General features: G+C 37.4%; 1 protein-coding gene across 4 annotated transcripts in view; it reads left to right on the top strand.

The window, feature by feature from the left end:
• Positions 1-15,935, top strand: part of ITPR1 (inositol 1,4,5-trisphosphate receptor type 1) — a 265,258-nt gene that overhangs the window by 94,935 nt on the left and 154,388 nt on the right. For all 4 annotated transcript variants that reach the window (XR_015794923.1, XR_015794924.1, XM_088134326.1 and 1 more), the window contains exons 7-15: positions 1,530-1,628; positions 1,770-1,853; positions 1,942-2,088; positions 4,301-4,396; positions 9,088-9,242; positions 10,701-10,800; positions 12,502-12,662; positions 13,141-13,282; positions 14,734-14,892. Coding sequence is in view for 2 of the 4 variants with exons in the window: in XM_088134326.1 (XP_087990452.1) it covers positions 1,530-1,628; positions 1,770-1,853; positions 1,942-2,088; positions 4,301-4,396; positions 9,088-9,242; positions 10,701-10,800; positions 12,502-12,662; positions 13,141-13,282; positions 14,734-14,892 (1,143 nt within the window). In the remaining 2 variants the exon portion in view is untranslated. The remainder of the gene's footprint in view (positions 1-1,529; positions 1,629-1,769; positions 1,854-1,941; positions 2,089-4,300; positions 4,397-9,087; positions 9,243-10,700; positions 10,801-12,501; positions 12,663-13,140; positions 13,283-14,733; positions 14,893-15,935) is intronic.

The raw sequence follows: 15,935 nt of genomic DNA, 5'->3' as shown, positions 1-15,935 counted from the left end.
TTGCCTGAAAGGAATAGCAAGGTTGAAGTTAGAGAGGGAATTCCCTAAACAGTGTGTGTCACTACCCTGAAAGTATTCTCTCCAATCACCATCTTCCTAATCTTGGATGGTGTGGGTACTTGGGGAGAGCCTCTGAAGATGATCTTCGTACATGAAAAAAACCATATGGAAGAAGTCATTCCTGCAGGAATCTGGGTCCTGAATTGTCTAAGCTTTAAAGGTACAGTAAGTGTTGACACTACAGGTTGTGTCTACAAACTAGCAAAGTTCTTCTGAGGTAATCAGGATTATATTCCTACTATTTTAAGGTAATCAGGATTATATTCCTACAGTCAACAACACTGACATTGTATTTTAAATATTTTACATTATCAGAATGTATATAACTAGGACTATATTTTTTGCTCTAGATGGCTTAGCCAAATTAGGCCATTCCCTGCCAAAGACACCTAGGGCTATATTACATTATTGGATCCAACAGGCTGTACATTTGAACAAACAAATAGAAGGTCATCTAGAATAAGTAGAACGCTACCTATCTAAACAAATGAACCACCTATCCATGGAAATGTTTATTTGTCAGGGTTGAATTTCAGTTTACTGACCTTCACCCAGCCCATTATTTATTTATTCCATTCATTTTGCTGCTTTGTGAAGAGTTAAGAATTTTGTGCATTCATATTTTTTGCTCAAAGATAGTACCTCTAGTAAGCATATCACAATTAAACAAAATTGTGGTAGAGAATCCTTCAAACATTGCAGATGATATATTATTTTCAGTAAGTTCAGTAGGAAGTTATAATGGGACTTATCTAATTTTGGGGGAAACAAAGTATATTTCCTACATGGAATGGAAATGCAGTATTGTTAGAAGACTTTTGAAGTTGATGAAGCCTTAATGTATTTCCTGGAACAGCTTTTCTCAGCCATTCCCACATTAGCTGGGAATGCCACTCCCAAAATCCCCTGTTAGAATAGCTCTTTGTCATACGGCCTAGAAATTTAATGGCCTTTGATACCAACAGAGGGGAGACACTAGGTTGGGGAAGATTATAATGGATTGTTGAAATATTAGTCCTACAAAAATAAAGCAAAACCATCTTTAATTATTTTCTTAATTTATTTTTAAAAAATCAGATGTCCAGGACCATACTTGTGTACAATGTATGTACAATGTCGTTCAGCACAATGGAAGACTGGTAGAAGTTGGTGTATGGAAATTCTGTTATTAAATTGAAGCAAACATTTTTAAAAACAATTTCATCATTTTTAGAAGATATAATTTCTATGACTGAAACTTGGCTCATCACAAAGATGGCAAGAATCAAGCTAAATGGCATAGCTTAAATAATTCTATTTTTACTTAAAATGTTACTTCATTTTCTTTTGCATTTGATATCCTAAAACTAATGACTTCCATTTCCAAATAAATTTGCAACAGATTCCAATGGTGGTAGGGGGAATATTATTAAATATTGCCTTTGTAAACGATCTATGTATGAAAATCAAATGGAAACCTTGTTTTTCAGGTGGTCATTGGGGACAAGGTAGTCTTAAATCCTGTTAATGCTGGGCAGCCCCTGCATGCCAGTAGCCATCAACTAGTGGATAACCCTGGTTGTAATGAGGTAAGTTAAGAGCTCATGACGGTTAGAAATAATTGATAAACCATTTAGTTTTCTGCATGATTGTCAAGAGGGACAGTTAATTGCACATCATGGTGTATATTTGTATTCTTGTCTTAATCTGTAGCATTGTACTTTTTATAGGTAAATTCAGTGAACTGCAATACAAGCTGGAAAATAGTCCTTTTTATGAAATGGAGTGACAATAAGGATGATATTCTAAAAGGAGTAAGTTGAAAAATGTACCTCCTCACTAGGCTTTTTGCTAAAAAATGACTGAATCTTCTATTGATTGATCCTTTCATCGTCCTCACAGGGTGATGTGGTACGGTTATTCCATGCAGAGCAGGAAAAATTTCTTACCTGTGATGAACATCGAAAGAAGCAACATGTTTTTCTGAGAACTACTGGGAGGCAGTCAGCAACTTCTGCAACTAGCTCAAAAGCTCTGTGGGAAGTTGAGGTAAAGATGGGATTAAAGATAGCTAACATGGTTTTCTCATTAGTATTCCTACCCTGAGAATTTCAAATCTTGATGAAAAGCCCTCTTGTGCTAAAAATCAAATCCCTCCATTCTTTCATCAACATTTTTTTCTTACATAGTAGGACTGTTTCACATAGAATACATATCTGAAGAGGTTTTGCTCCATTGTGGATTAGGATGTTCCAATGAATAAATGAAGCATTCAGATTTGAGTTGCTATTGTTTCCATGATGCTCTTCATTCTACAGCTGGATGTTCACAGTGTGTTGCTGTTGAGCAATGGAAAATAAAACATTGATGTCTTCCAAAGCAAACAGTAGTGCTTCATATTAATAGAAGTGATTTTGCGTAAAATTATTTTAATTACAACAAAACAAAATAGTATGTTTGTTTTCATACAATTATCTGATTCTTTATGATTCTGTTAAAATAGACCGTTACCACAGAGAAGAGCACAATTATCTTCTGTGAGTGCAGCCATAATAATTTCAGCTAGTATCATTGTATGTTACACAGAAATTCACTTTTTTATTTTTTATTATTTGCACACTTTCTACTTCTCCTTCTTACATGGGGAGGGGTCCTTGAAGCAGCCCACTGGGAACTGCAATTATCACAACAGGGCAACATTTTGGGGCCATACAAATTTTGAGGGGAAATGGCAAGGGCTGCAGTGATGGGACATTGTTACGAAGTGGGGGCCATGCCACACAAGTAGATCTAGTTTCTAGGACGCTACATCTGTGGCTTTTAGTTGTTTGGTGGGAAAAGTTGCTATCAGTTTCAGACAATTTGAATCCCAGGGGCTGCAAAAGAAAAGTAATTCATTAATTCATAGACTGTTTGTGGTTTGGGAATAATAGATTGCCTATCTCTAGTTTATTGCTTTGTAGTGTAATATGGGAGCTTATGTACTCAAATAACTTCTGGAATAGAATTCTTCCTAGTCCATGTGTCAGCAACTCTTACCTGATATTGACACAGTCCTTTCTTTCTTTAAAATCAAATCAATCATACAGTAGTTAACAAAGCAGTCCTATATACGTCTGCTCAAATGTACCATAAATTCAGTGGTTTTACTTCCAGATAAAGCTAGGATTGCAGCTATAGTCACCTGCTACTTCAGGCATACACTTGAAAAAAGCTAAACAGTGGTGCACACTGACGAGTAGTTCAGAATGAAACTGTGTGCTTAACAGTCCAGTATAAGGGGTGAACTTGGACATACAGAAATATGCTTTTAATAAAATTAACTTGCATATATTTTTAATTCTGTCTTTTGTCTTATGGGATGTGTTCTTTATTAAGACATATTTTGAGAAATCATTGTATTAGCTTAGCCTTTTTCCAGAAAAAGGTTGTATTGTTACTAATACAAAGGGCTGTTGGAAATTAAAAGGCCCCATAACAATAATAATAATTTTCCCATCCCTGATATAGGACCTGGACAAATTTAGACAAGTGGAACCACACACCCATCTCAACCCCAAAATGTGCATATTCAAAGAAAATAATGGAGCCATGTGCATAGTCATCTAATGGACATCTGATCTGATGTCTAATAATAGTGACATCAAAAGACTTCTCGTGCATCATGATGTAATGATGTAGATTATGTGCATTACAAATTTACATAAGTTGCACAATGCATGATGAACCTAATGTAATTTGTGGATGTCCAAAGACTCAAATATGTGAAGGTACTCTGCGTCTCATATATGAATATATGTCTATACCATCATATGTAAATAGAGATTCTCCTTGTAGGATCTCTGCGCTGATAGATTCATTGTACAAAATGAACTAACATGCAGTAGAAGATACAGCTGGTCATTTGCCCCCAATGTCCATCAATATTATGAGGGTTCATAGGAACAACTTACAATGATTGAATATTCTTGATTTAGAAAGTATACTTTCTCAACACAACATTTTTCACCTATATTTTTCATAGACAAATATAACATTACAAATAAGTTGAACTAACAGTCATTTTTGGATGAGCCATATTATCCCCTTTGTTTTGCAACTAATTTAAATATGAATTTGGTTTGTTCTTCCACTCTCTTTTTCTAAACCACTATTTTCAGCCATTTTATTGATGGTCCTGTCTGCTTAAGGAGAAGTGACAGGTATTATCCAAAAAGGCAGCTCTTGAGAATTCTCAGAAAGTTTTATTATTACTTTATAGGTAGTACAACATGATCCTTGCCGTGGTGGTGCAGGCTATTGGAATAGCCTTTTTCGGTTCAAGCATCTTGCTACTGGACATTATTTAGCAGCTGAGGTATGTATTACAAGAAAGCCTCTTATGAAACTTTTTTCTAAAACCTGATTTCTTATGCTCCAAGTTACAGGTACATTTACCAGGTAAACATCAAGAGTTGCAAACAATTAGAAAACTGACATGTTAATTGGAAAGATCATAGGTCAATACCGCTGGCATTTCTTTGGAAGAACTTGTGAAAACATGCTAAAATCTGTGCCAATGATTTTTTGTTACTGTTCTGTGGATACATCTCCTGTTATAGAAACCAGTATTGAAAAAGTGGCCACGTCTTTGCCCTATATGAACGAATTGATATATTCGCACATCCCAGATAATTTTGCTGATACCTCTTTTTGAAATTATCTTACACGTCTCATAGATTTTTTTCCCCAAACGTTTTGGGTGCCTGCTTGGATTTATCAATGAATTATGTAGTGTGGAATTTTCTAAATATATATGTAATATTTATACAACAAATATATTTTACTGTATAAATTTTGAGATGGGGGAAGTCTAGTTTTTTTTTTCTTTCTTTTGACCTGCTTGTGATTCTCTTCCATCAGATAAATCTTGACTATGTGGAAGATAACCAGGAATGTCAGTCTTCAGTAAGTATAGGGAAGAGAACCCTCAAGCTTCTAATCAAAAAGTGTTGACCAGTGTTCAAATTACTGGGGTAACAGGAAGGGAGGCTGTAAATGAAATCTACATGCTCCATCCCCTGTCTCTGTTCTAATTCTGTTCTAATCATAGCCCCTGTGTGATTTTTCAGTTTCTAATGAGAATCTATAAGGAGACTGGCACAGATGTAACAGAGGCAAGTCCCTATTGACTGTCCAGCAATTTGAACACTGGCCCTGGTACGATCTTAACTGGGAAGCACGGGGGCAAATCAAAGCTGCAAAAGGTATAAATAGAGGAAAGATTCACCATGGTGTTTGTAATGCTAAGCATTGTGACTAATGGATATTGAAACTGGGCAGCAATAATTTTAGATATCTAGGTAAGCAAATTTACTTTTCTTTTGCCCACTCTAAATTAAATCAACTTCTGTCCTTTGGCTCAAACAACATTTTCCTAAAGTATATCTTCCTAAATAATAGGATTTTTAGATGATGGAGAGAAGGGCACGGCAAAAATATTTGGGTGGGGGGAGGGGTAGCTGCATGATAACCTAATGTAGTTTCCATTGCCCAGGACTGTTCTCTCTGGACCAGTGTTTCTCATCCTTGGCAACTTTAAGATGTGTGGACTTCAGTTCTTAGAATTCCCCAGCCAGCATTCCCCAGCCAGAATTATGGGAATTGAAGTCCACACATCTTAAAGTTGCCAAGGATGAGAAACACTGCTCTGGATAATATACTGTGGCTTTGGCTACAATAGCTCATACCCTTATCTCATGCTTGGATTACAACAATTCATTCTGCACAAGACTGCCCTTGAAGGCAATTTGGAATCTACAGCTGGACAAGAATGCAGTTGCTTGCTTGCTTGCTGACCACTCTGCACTGTACAGCAGAATAACTGTGATTCATCTGGAACTGCATTGACTATCAGTAGGCTTCCAGGTTCAATTCAGGGTGCTGCTTTTTACTTATACAGCTTTTTAAGAGTTTGGTTATTTTTGGGGCTCTTCTGGCTCAGGTAGTTTCTGCCTGCCCATTCTATGCTAGCTGAGAATCCCTACCTGGTGAGAAGTCAAGGGAGAAAGAATCTGGAAATAGGGTTGGTTTTTCTTTTTTTATATAAAGGTGCCCTCACTTTGGAATAGCCTACTCCCCAAGGTTGTGATAGCCCCTTCCTGTAATTATTTTGGAAATCAGAGCATGCTTTTCCAATGAGCCTTCCAGGTAGAGAGTGCAATATAATTAAAGCAGCCACACCAGGGAAGAATTAATTTATTTAGTTTGGAAGCCACATTAGGCATTAATGTAGTTAGCATAAAGCATATTTTTATGCTTTATGGTGAGCTGCCTAGAAACAGAGGAGGAGGTGACAGCATCTGAATATATGTATAAATAAATAAAAATAAAAATTCTGCCACTTACCAGCTAGGCTGAGGCTACATCAGGAAACCTGTGCTACTTTTATAGATAAATGAAGTTATGGACAAGACATAGGGCAGACGTGTGCAGCTTTGGTTGTGCTGAGAATGAAACCAAACTTTGACCAGCATACTTGGGCTGCACTGCAAAATTGAGGAAAGCCTGGGTTGAAGGTTGGGTTGAAGAAGACAAAAAACATTTTCATTATTAAACTACTAATGTTTAAAATTTTCAAGCGTTTACAGTGGTCCCCAAAGTAAAACCATTCTCTTATATCTATGTATGTCCTCTCATAGAAACCTACATACATGAGTCTCATATATAGAGAAGGCCAAGAGAGTGGGTGGCCTTGGATTTTTCTGCTGCCAGGCAATAGAATCTGGGAACACATTGGGGATTTTATCTAATCCTCTGTTGGCTCCTGGGCCATATGCTCTGTACCTGTAACATCAAGTTTCCTTATTCCAGACACTGAATTACAGGTGACTTAACATAATGTTTTAATACAGACAAATGCAACCCTGTGGTCATCAAATACCTTGTGTGCATTTGAAGCCTCCTAAAGTTGTGAAATTGTCATTTTTAATCTTGGCAGAAGTAGAAAAGTATTAAAACATAATTACAGTTAGTAAATAACTGTTGAATTGATTTACCCCACACACTTTTTCGAGAGTTTGTTGAACATGGCATTTGAGGTCCAAGAGTAATCATTGGCCCTTCAAATGTTGGATTTCCCCAGTGTAATATGCAAGCAGAGGATGATTATATGCTTGAGTTTCTAAGAGAACTGTGGTTAGGGAATGTGAATGCTGATTATGATCTATACTGAACAAACACCTGTAAAATGGCAGTGGCAAACCACTTCTGCATTTTTGCCAAGAAAGTTATTCTGGGTAATTACCAGGAGCCAAGTTTGATTTAAGGGAGACTTAGCCTGTAGAAAAATACTTCAGTACCCTTTGAAATGAAGATGCAAGGACTCTTAGATAATACATCAAATCAACAAATGTTCATTTATTGCACAAAACCTATCATGGAGAAGTGACTTCTGTCAACCTGCCATTTATCATTACTTGCTTTTCTCCACCAGATGGCAAAATTAGAATAAAGTAAATGTAAAGTATCCTTCAGATTGAACAGTACTTAGCCACATCCATGCAGCTTTCTTGACAACAGTATGAATGTAGTTTGCCATTGCCATCTTCATATTTTTCAACTTCCTGGTCTATAGAGCATTTATTCTATGGAATTTCCAAATGTATAAACAATTCTAAGAAAAGTTGGTGCGCATATGCATTTCTAATAATTTTGGCTATTTAAACTCATGGCTGCAAAGGATCAGTAAGATTCTTTCCAAATAACACGTCATTCTGCTTTTTGTAAAGGAGATTGTTTTTCCCTTCTTTCCATTTCAGTAATTCAGCCACTTTAGGTACCTTTCATTTGAACCATAGATCTGCTACCAAGCTCTGCATTTGGCAAGGATGTCTGGGAAAAACCCAGCATAGCTGATCTAAACACCAGTCTTTTCTTTTTCTTCCAGTCTTACATATCTAATCCATTCATTATGTTTTGTCCTAGTTGTATTAAATTGCATGAAAACTCATGTAATTGGGTAAGGTTAACATTTTCCACAGGCAATCCCTTGATGAAAAATGAAGAGGTTCAGGATGGCCTCCAAGATGACATATGGAGGATCTACTTGCGGTCACTCATTTTGTGTATGGGCTACTCTAGAATGTTCTCCAGATGCCATCACAGAAGTGGAAAACCTGTGATTTTTTATTTATTATTGCTTGCTATAATCCAACTTTCTAACAATTATTGTTTCAGAATGTGATTCTGATATTTTCCTTCATTTCTTGCTCCCCCCAAGAATCTCCAGTTTCTAATTAAAATGTGATTCTGTGGTTTTACTGTATAATCTGCATCCATAGTAATAATATCCCATAAATACTTACCTATAAAATGTATTACAGTAATGTCTGACTCCATTACTTAAAAGCTATTAGACTTTTTAAATTGAAGTCTAGATTATGTGATGATTTTTTAATTGCTGTAAACACATAGATTAAGCTATGGTCGGTTGTACATGTTAGAAGCAAGCCAGAGTGAGTTTTGTAGACATGTGAGCTTGGTATCTTTTGTCAGATATTGGCTTTCTTTCACTTTTTAGCACTTCTTGCTTTGAAGTCATATGGATTAATTAATGAGCTGGGTGGAGCAGAAAAGAAAGGAAACCAGGAGTAAGCCTGGAAATCACAGACCACATGCATCCATTAGTGTATCACCATATCACACTAAGCTGAATTGCAGTCAGTAAGCCAACAAGAGCATGGTTTATTCTACTATTATGAAACAAGCCATGCATTTTTCACTGATGGCATTTACTCATCCCAAAAAGAAGCCAAAAAGAAACAAAATATATTATGATTTAGCACAATATGTGAATTTTGGGATTTAGAAGTGACTCAGCTTGATGGTAGCTTTTGTACAAGATTGATTAAATCCTGGGAGCTAGTGATGTGTGTTGTTTTATGGTATCTATGTCTACACTTGAAATGGAAGCATGAACTACAAGTCTGAGTTTCTATATAACACCTTACCAATGTATCTGAAAAACTGTCTTTGCAATTTTGGTCTGATTGGAAATCTCCTCCACAGCTGGATCCTGACCAAGATGCAGACAGAAGGGGACTGCATAATACTTCAGAGAAGATGGCATACTCTTTAGTCTCTGTGCCTGAAGGAAATGACATTTCTTCCATCTTTGAGCTTGATCCCACCACACTGCGAGGAGGAGACAGCCTAGTCCCAAGGTATGATGCTATGAATAATGAAGACATGTATGTGTTTGCAACTGCAGTGAGTTCAATTTACTTAAGCAGATCATAATAGAGAACAGCATTTTAGCAGAAATAAATTGAATAAATTTCAACTCAATGTTCTCTTTATATAATTATTTATTTTTTAAAAAAATGTAAACCACCCCAGTCATTCCAGCTTGGCATATAGCAAAGCAAGAAACATCACACATTATAAAAATGAAATAATAACAAAACTGGCCACATCTAATCCTGCAAAGGAATGCTTGAACCTGTAGTCTTAGGTCTTGCAAAGTACAAGGAGAGTCAGGGCCAAATGTACCTGCAGGGAAAAAGTGTTCCAAAGTATGGGGGCTACCACTGAAAAGGACTGCCACCTGGCCCATACCCCATGAACCTCTGGAGGGGTTGATCCCTTCAGTGGGCCCTCTCTCATTTAATAAGGCTTTCCCTGATGTAGCCTAATGCTACATTGTAAAGGTTAAATAACATCTTCCTGTGGGACAGATGAAGAGCAGAGGCCTGGCCCCTCTTCGTATTCTGACATCATCCGACAGGAAACCATTTCGTAGCTTCAGCAGGAAAGGCACTGGGGTTGGGTCCGAAGCAACTCATTGCAAACTGCTTATATTTCCAGCTATTCCTATGTCAGCAATTCCTAAGGAATACAAGACAAGGCTGTGTTTATTCTTCTCCTTCCCTGCCACATCTGGCGATGAGGCAGGAGGCTTACTACAAATTTTTATAATAAAAGCTATTTGTTAAAAACGAATGATAACATTGGTACTGCCTTATCAAAACAATAAAATCTCAACAATAAAATTTCAGTAATTGGAAGAGTAATAGATAGCAGCTAAGGCAATTTTAGGAAAAAAACAAACAGGTTTTAGGATTAGTAACTCCTATAGCAGTGCAGGTAACTTAAAGTCAAGGGTGTACATGATGGTGCCTTGGAGGACTGCAGAGTACATAATAGTGATCAGGCAGTTACGTTTTAATTCAAAAGGAGGAGAACAGAACATTTTAAGAAGTTTTGTGCTCAGAACAGATTGAAATGAAGCATTTTCCATAATCCAATTATCCCATGGTATGAACCAGACATTGGATTTAAATGAGCCTTTAAAAAGTGGAGTGCTTAAAAACAGAAGCAAATTTGAACCTCCCAAAAATTTATCAGTGATTTCAAATTTAGATAGATGCAGGCAGTAAAATTTCAGTCCAATATCTGGGACAGATATTTCAGCTAAAAAACTTAATTAATTTTGAATTACTCTTCAAAGAAGCAGGTTAATGCAGAATGCCTTGTTGTTTCAATTCAGCTTCATTCAGTACCCTGCAGTAAAAAAACATTGTTTGAAAAGTTCGTTTTAGTTTTCCATGAACATCTTGAGAAATTACTACAGAATTGTGCATCAGGAATCTCTTTAATATAAATATATTTGGTCCTTTCAGGAACTCTTATGTCAGACTTAGACATCTATGTACAAATACCTGGGTTCACAGCACAAATATCCCAATTGATAAAGAAGAAGAAAAACCTGTGATGCTTAAAGTAAGTCCTGCAAGGAACTCAGCTCATGGAACTATTTAGAGAAAAAAATTGGCACGTTTCTGGTTATCACAACTTTGATCTAGTACATTATTTATAAAGTGGTAATACTGTAATGTTTACTTGAGAGCCAGTTTAATGTAGTGGTTAAGGCATCAGGCTAGAAACCAGGAATTCTAGTCCCGCCTCAGGCATGAAGCCAGCTGGGTGACTGGGCCAGTCACTCTCTCTCAGTCCTAGGAAGAAGGCAATGGGAAATCACTTTGAAAACTGTTATCAAGAAAAGTACATGAACTTGTCTTACATAGTTGCCAGATAGCAAGTTTGACCTGAAGGCACAAAGAAGTTTACCTATTGGGTGTTTCTAACTAGGCTCAGTGTAGGTACAACTTATAACTAAGCTCATAGAGTAAATCAGTTACAGTAAGTAACGCACCACTGTTTATGTCCAGACTCACTCATTACTGGTACAAGAGAATAACTGGGCAGTATTATCTTTGTGAAAAGAAAAGAAACATTATTGAAAAGACTTCTTAATCAGGACGCTAGCTCCCAATGATTTTTGCATCCCATAGATGATGTGAGCCAGATTGATTGATTGATTGATTGATTGATTGATTGATTATTTATTTATTTATTTATTTATTTATTTATTTATTTATTTAACATATAAGGCTGCCCAACTCAAACAGTGTAACTCTGGGCAGCATACAGCATAAAAACAAACAATATATCAAAAAAGAAAAAAAACATATAACAATAAACAATACAATCTGTAAATATAAAATGGTGACCAAGCACATAGCAAAGCAACTACAAGGGACTCCCATTCAACTGGCCCCTAATGCCTGGGGGAAGAGTCTTAAGGGCTTTCCTAAAGGTGAGAAAAGTTGGGGTCTCTCAGATATCAGGGGAAGACCATTCCAGAGAACAGGCGTAACCACAGAAAAGGCATGCTTCTTAGGTCCCATAAGATGACACAATTTAAAAGAAGGAACCCGGAACATGCCCTCCCCATGGGAGCACGTGGGGGCAGACAAATGTTTTGGGAGAAGGTGGTCCTTCAAGGCAGGCAGATCCTACACTCTCAGGAGCAGGCCATCCCCAGTTAACCCAGTCCTATGCCATGTAGGGCTTTAAAGGTAATAACCACCACCTTGAATTGCACATGGAGGCCTATATGGAGCCAATGCAAGGTGTTACGTGAGCATAACGAGATGTATCCGTAACTACCTGCGTTGCTGCATTCAGGACCAACTGAAGTTTCTGGATGGTTTTCAAGGGTAGCCCTGTGTAAAGTGTGTTGTAATAGTCCAATTGGGAGGTGACCAAGGTGTGAGTGACCATAATTGTACTGATCCCTGTGCTGATTGGTAGCTTTTTGAACAGAGGACTGATGCACGTGACAAACTCCCCCCTTAGTAAAACAGCCTTAAACCTTATCACTACTTTTGTATTTCTTCATAAAGTTACTTTTCTTGCTAAACTTAGCGTTCATGAATGTATCTGTTGCATACTGGCACTACTGTCGTAAATAAATAATTGAAATACTTAAGATATTGGCTTTGTGGATATCTTACAAAGGAAGAAATTGAATTCTGTACCTCAGTGTTTCCTATTAAACATTCAAGCACTACTTCCCTAATGCATTCATTACAACCATTTCTTTTGTACTTGAGTATTAAAATTGCCTTTTTTAAAAAGATTGGCACCTCTCCTGTAAAAGAGGACAAAGAAGCTTTTGCTGTGGTACCAGTTTCTCCTGCAGAAGTTCGAGACTTGGACTTTGCAAATGATGCAAGCAAAGTATTGGGCTCTATTGCTGGCAAGTTGGAGAAAGGAACAATAACTCAGAATGAAAGGAGGTAAGAGGATCATAATGTCTTTTTTTAAAGAGAAAGAGATACCATTCAGAAAATACAGCTTTTATATCCATTTCTGCAACATCAATATCAATATCCAGGCATCTACAATACCCCCAGAAGTAATTGCAGAGCCTAAAGTGAAATAAAAATGAACACTTTAAACATAGGTAACAGCAGGTCAGGTCACCCAATCTTACAGGATTTTTATGTCTGTATTAGTAATTTTGTGTGAGCATGTGCAAGATCTCATCCAGATTGAAAATCTTACATTATTTTAGGCAATTAAAAATATTGCCTAAATTTAGTTTGGATTTGGCCTGCTTAAATGCAATGTTTTTGAGATTGGTTTTGGATTAAATATTCTTAATATGTGTCTGTTTTCTTAACTGAATGGAATTGCAGGATGTATTATTGTGTGGGCTATACCTGTATTAAATTTTGGATTAATAACTAGATTTTTAAAAAAAAATCTCTCTAGATCGGTTACAAAGTTGCTGGAAGATTTGGTATATTTTGTTACTGGTGGAACAAATTCGGGTCAAGATGTACTTGAAGTAATGTTCTCAAAGCCAAACCGAGAACGGCAAAAACTAATGAGAGAGCAAAATATTCTAAAGCAGGTAAACAGGGGTTTGCTATATCGAGGTGGGTGTCACATTCCCTCCAACATTCAGGTACTGTACAAACAATGACTGTAAAGCAGTAAACCTTGGGGCAAAGAGTCCAAACTTGGAATGGCAAGAATTTGGGATCATATTACCTACTGTTAAAACATATTAGACCATATGATCTGCTCTTGGAACTGGTTGAAGTAAAATTGTCCCATTGGTATCTGCTTAGTTTTTACTGAGTTAATACTAATACTATGTTTGCTATTGCCTTTCCTACCTAATGCCCAGATATAGTCAAATAAGTAATTTCAGAATTCTCATGACTATTGGCTAATTTTGAACTTGTTCATTGGCTTGTATTGTGGAGTTTAAACTATAATCAGTCTTTTCCTCATGTAACTGCCACAAGTTACATTATTATTTGTCACAGAAGATGCCATTGATGCTATACATTGTGGCACCTTCTCCAGGTCATCATGACACCGTTAGCTGCCATCATTCCTGTCCTAATAGATAGGAAGAGGGTAGGATGTGTAAGAAGGGAGAGGTGCCCTCAGCATTGAACCAACCCCTCCTCTGAGGTCCTTCAGTTCTGAGGTCACCCACATCTGTGGTGAACAGCAACTAGCAAAGTAGGTCTCCTTGCTACCACCACTCCTTTGCTATTATCTGGTTTCTCCCTTCCACACCAGCCCTTTGGGAACCAGGAGAGGATTGAAGGGGAAATCCTCATCCCACCCTGGGTCTGTTTAAATACAGAAGGGGAAACCTAACAAAAACTTTGAGAGTCTGTATCTCAGCCAAGCTGAGGTGGGTGATAGAAGGCACTCAGTCAATTTCAGGATTGAAACAAAAAAAGCCCTTAATTATAAGTACCAAAAGAAAATGAGTTTCCATACACACAACAGACAGTTTAAATACAAGAAACCCTAACACAATTAGAGCTAAATAACTTTCAACCTTCCCTGAGGAAAGCCCCTCATCCAGGACTCCAGTTAGCTCCCTCTCAAAAGACACCCAAAACTCTCCCTTCTTTTCTTTTATTGGCCCTCAGAGGTCAGGTGACTCCCCCTGGGGACAACAGGCTGGCTTGTGATTTAAAGGGCCAGCTTCTCCCCACTACAACACATCATGTGGGTGAAACCTCCCTGTGGTTGAGGTGACTGACTGCATATGTGAAGTCGTACAAGAGAATGGCTGGATATTTGCTTTATGCTAGGCAATAATATGGTTTATTTGTTTTTGGCTTAACATGTTCCATGAATCCACTCATTATGTTTTAGAAAGGGTAGATGATGACTTTGTGTGAACTCAAGCTCGTTCACCATCTCATCATGGTGACTTATCCCATCATGATTAGTGTAATGTTTGAACCCAATCATTATATATTAAGAGGTTACTTATATTTTTGATTGTGATAGTATAAAGGTAATTTGTTTTTTCCTCAAATAATGTACCAGATTTTCAAGTTATTACAAGCACCATTTACTGACTGTGGAGATGGACCAATGCTGAGATTGGAAGAACTTGGTGATCAACGCCATGCTCCTTTCAGACATATCTGCCGGCTCTGTTACAGAGTGTTGAGACACTCCCAACAAGACTACAGGAAAAATCAGGTTAGTAAAACTTGAAAGAGCCTAAATATTAAGCCTTACCAGGTGGCAGTACTAGCCAGCCATAGCTGATCTTAGGGAAAAAAAAAAAAAAACCTGAGCAGAAATGACCTGGCTAATACTTAGATGGGAAACCACCAGGAAAGTAGATTGAGAAGTTGAAAAAAAAAAAAAAAACATACCAGAAGAAGAAGGCCATGGCAAACTACTTCTGTGTTGTTGTTGCCAAGAATCAGAGTCAACAAATTGGAAGGGGCCATTTTTAGGCCATTAAGTCCAACCACCTGCTCTGTGCAGGACTCCAAACAAAAGCATCCCCAAGAGGATGTTTGTTTCCTCTTTAACTCATCCAACAAAGGGGAGCCCAGTGCCTTTCTTGGGTAACTGTGGCATAGAATGCTCTTAATGTTAGGGAGAACAGTTCTTCCTAACAAAGAGTATGCCTTTCTGCTAACTTGACCATGATTTGCATTTTGCAATCTGGAATGAGAGAGAAGAGGTGATGACCTTTTTCTGTGTGACACCCTTTCATGTATTTGAAGAATGTTGTCATATCCCCCTTCGGCATCTTTCTCAAGGTTAAATATACCCAGCTTCTTCAATCTTTCTTTATAGGTCTTAGTTTCATTGGTTATCCTCAATGCCCTTCTGTGTACCTGTAATTTCCCTGAATTGTTCTTAAATGCCTGGGATTGGACACAGTACTTCATGTAGATTCTGACTACAGATACTCCCATGATTTGGAAATTGTACTTCTACTGATGCAGCTAAAATTGCTTTTGGCTCTTTGCAGCTATGTCACACTGCTTATTTTCTGTTTGTGGCCAACTACAATCCCAGGACCTTTTTCACAAGAACTACATAATGTCATTTCATGCCAGATATATCCCATCCTATATCTGCGCATTTGATTTTTATTTCCTAACTGAAGAACTTTGCACTTACGTCTAGTGGATTGGTTAAATTCCATCATTTGGTATTTGGAGTAGATCTGCAACTTGTAAACTTCCATCCATTCAATATCTGGGCAAATAATTGCTATTTGC

Source organism: Python bivittatus, unplaced genomic scaffold (genome assembly GCF_059951505.1).
Source record: "Python bivittatus isolate LINGU-HERP-01145 unplaced genomic scaffold, Pbiv_v1 ctg000080_np1212, whole genome shotgun sequence".
Lineage (NCBI taxonomy): Eukaryota > Metazoa > Chordata > Lepidosauria > Squamata > Pythonidae > Python > Python bivittatus.
This window is presented reverse-complemented; position numbering and strand designations above follow the sequence as displayed.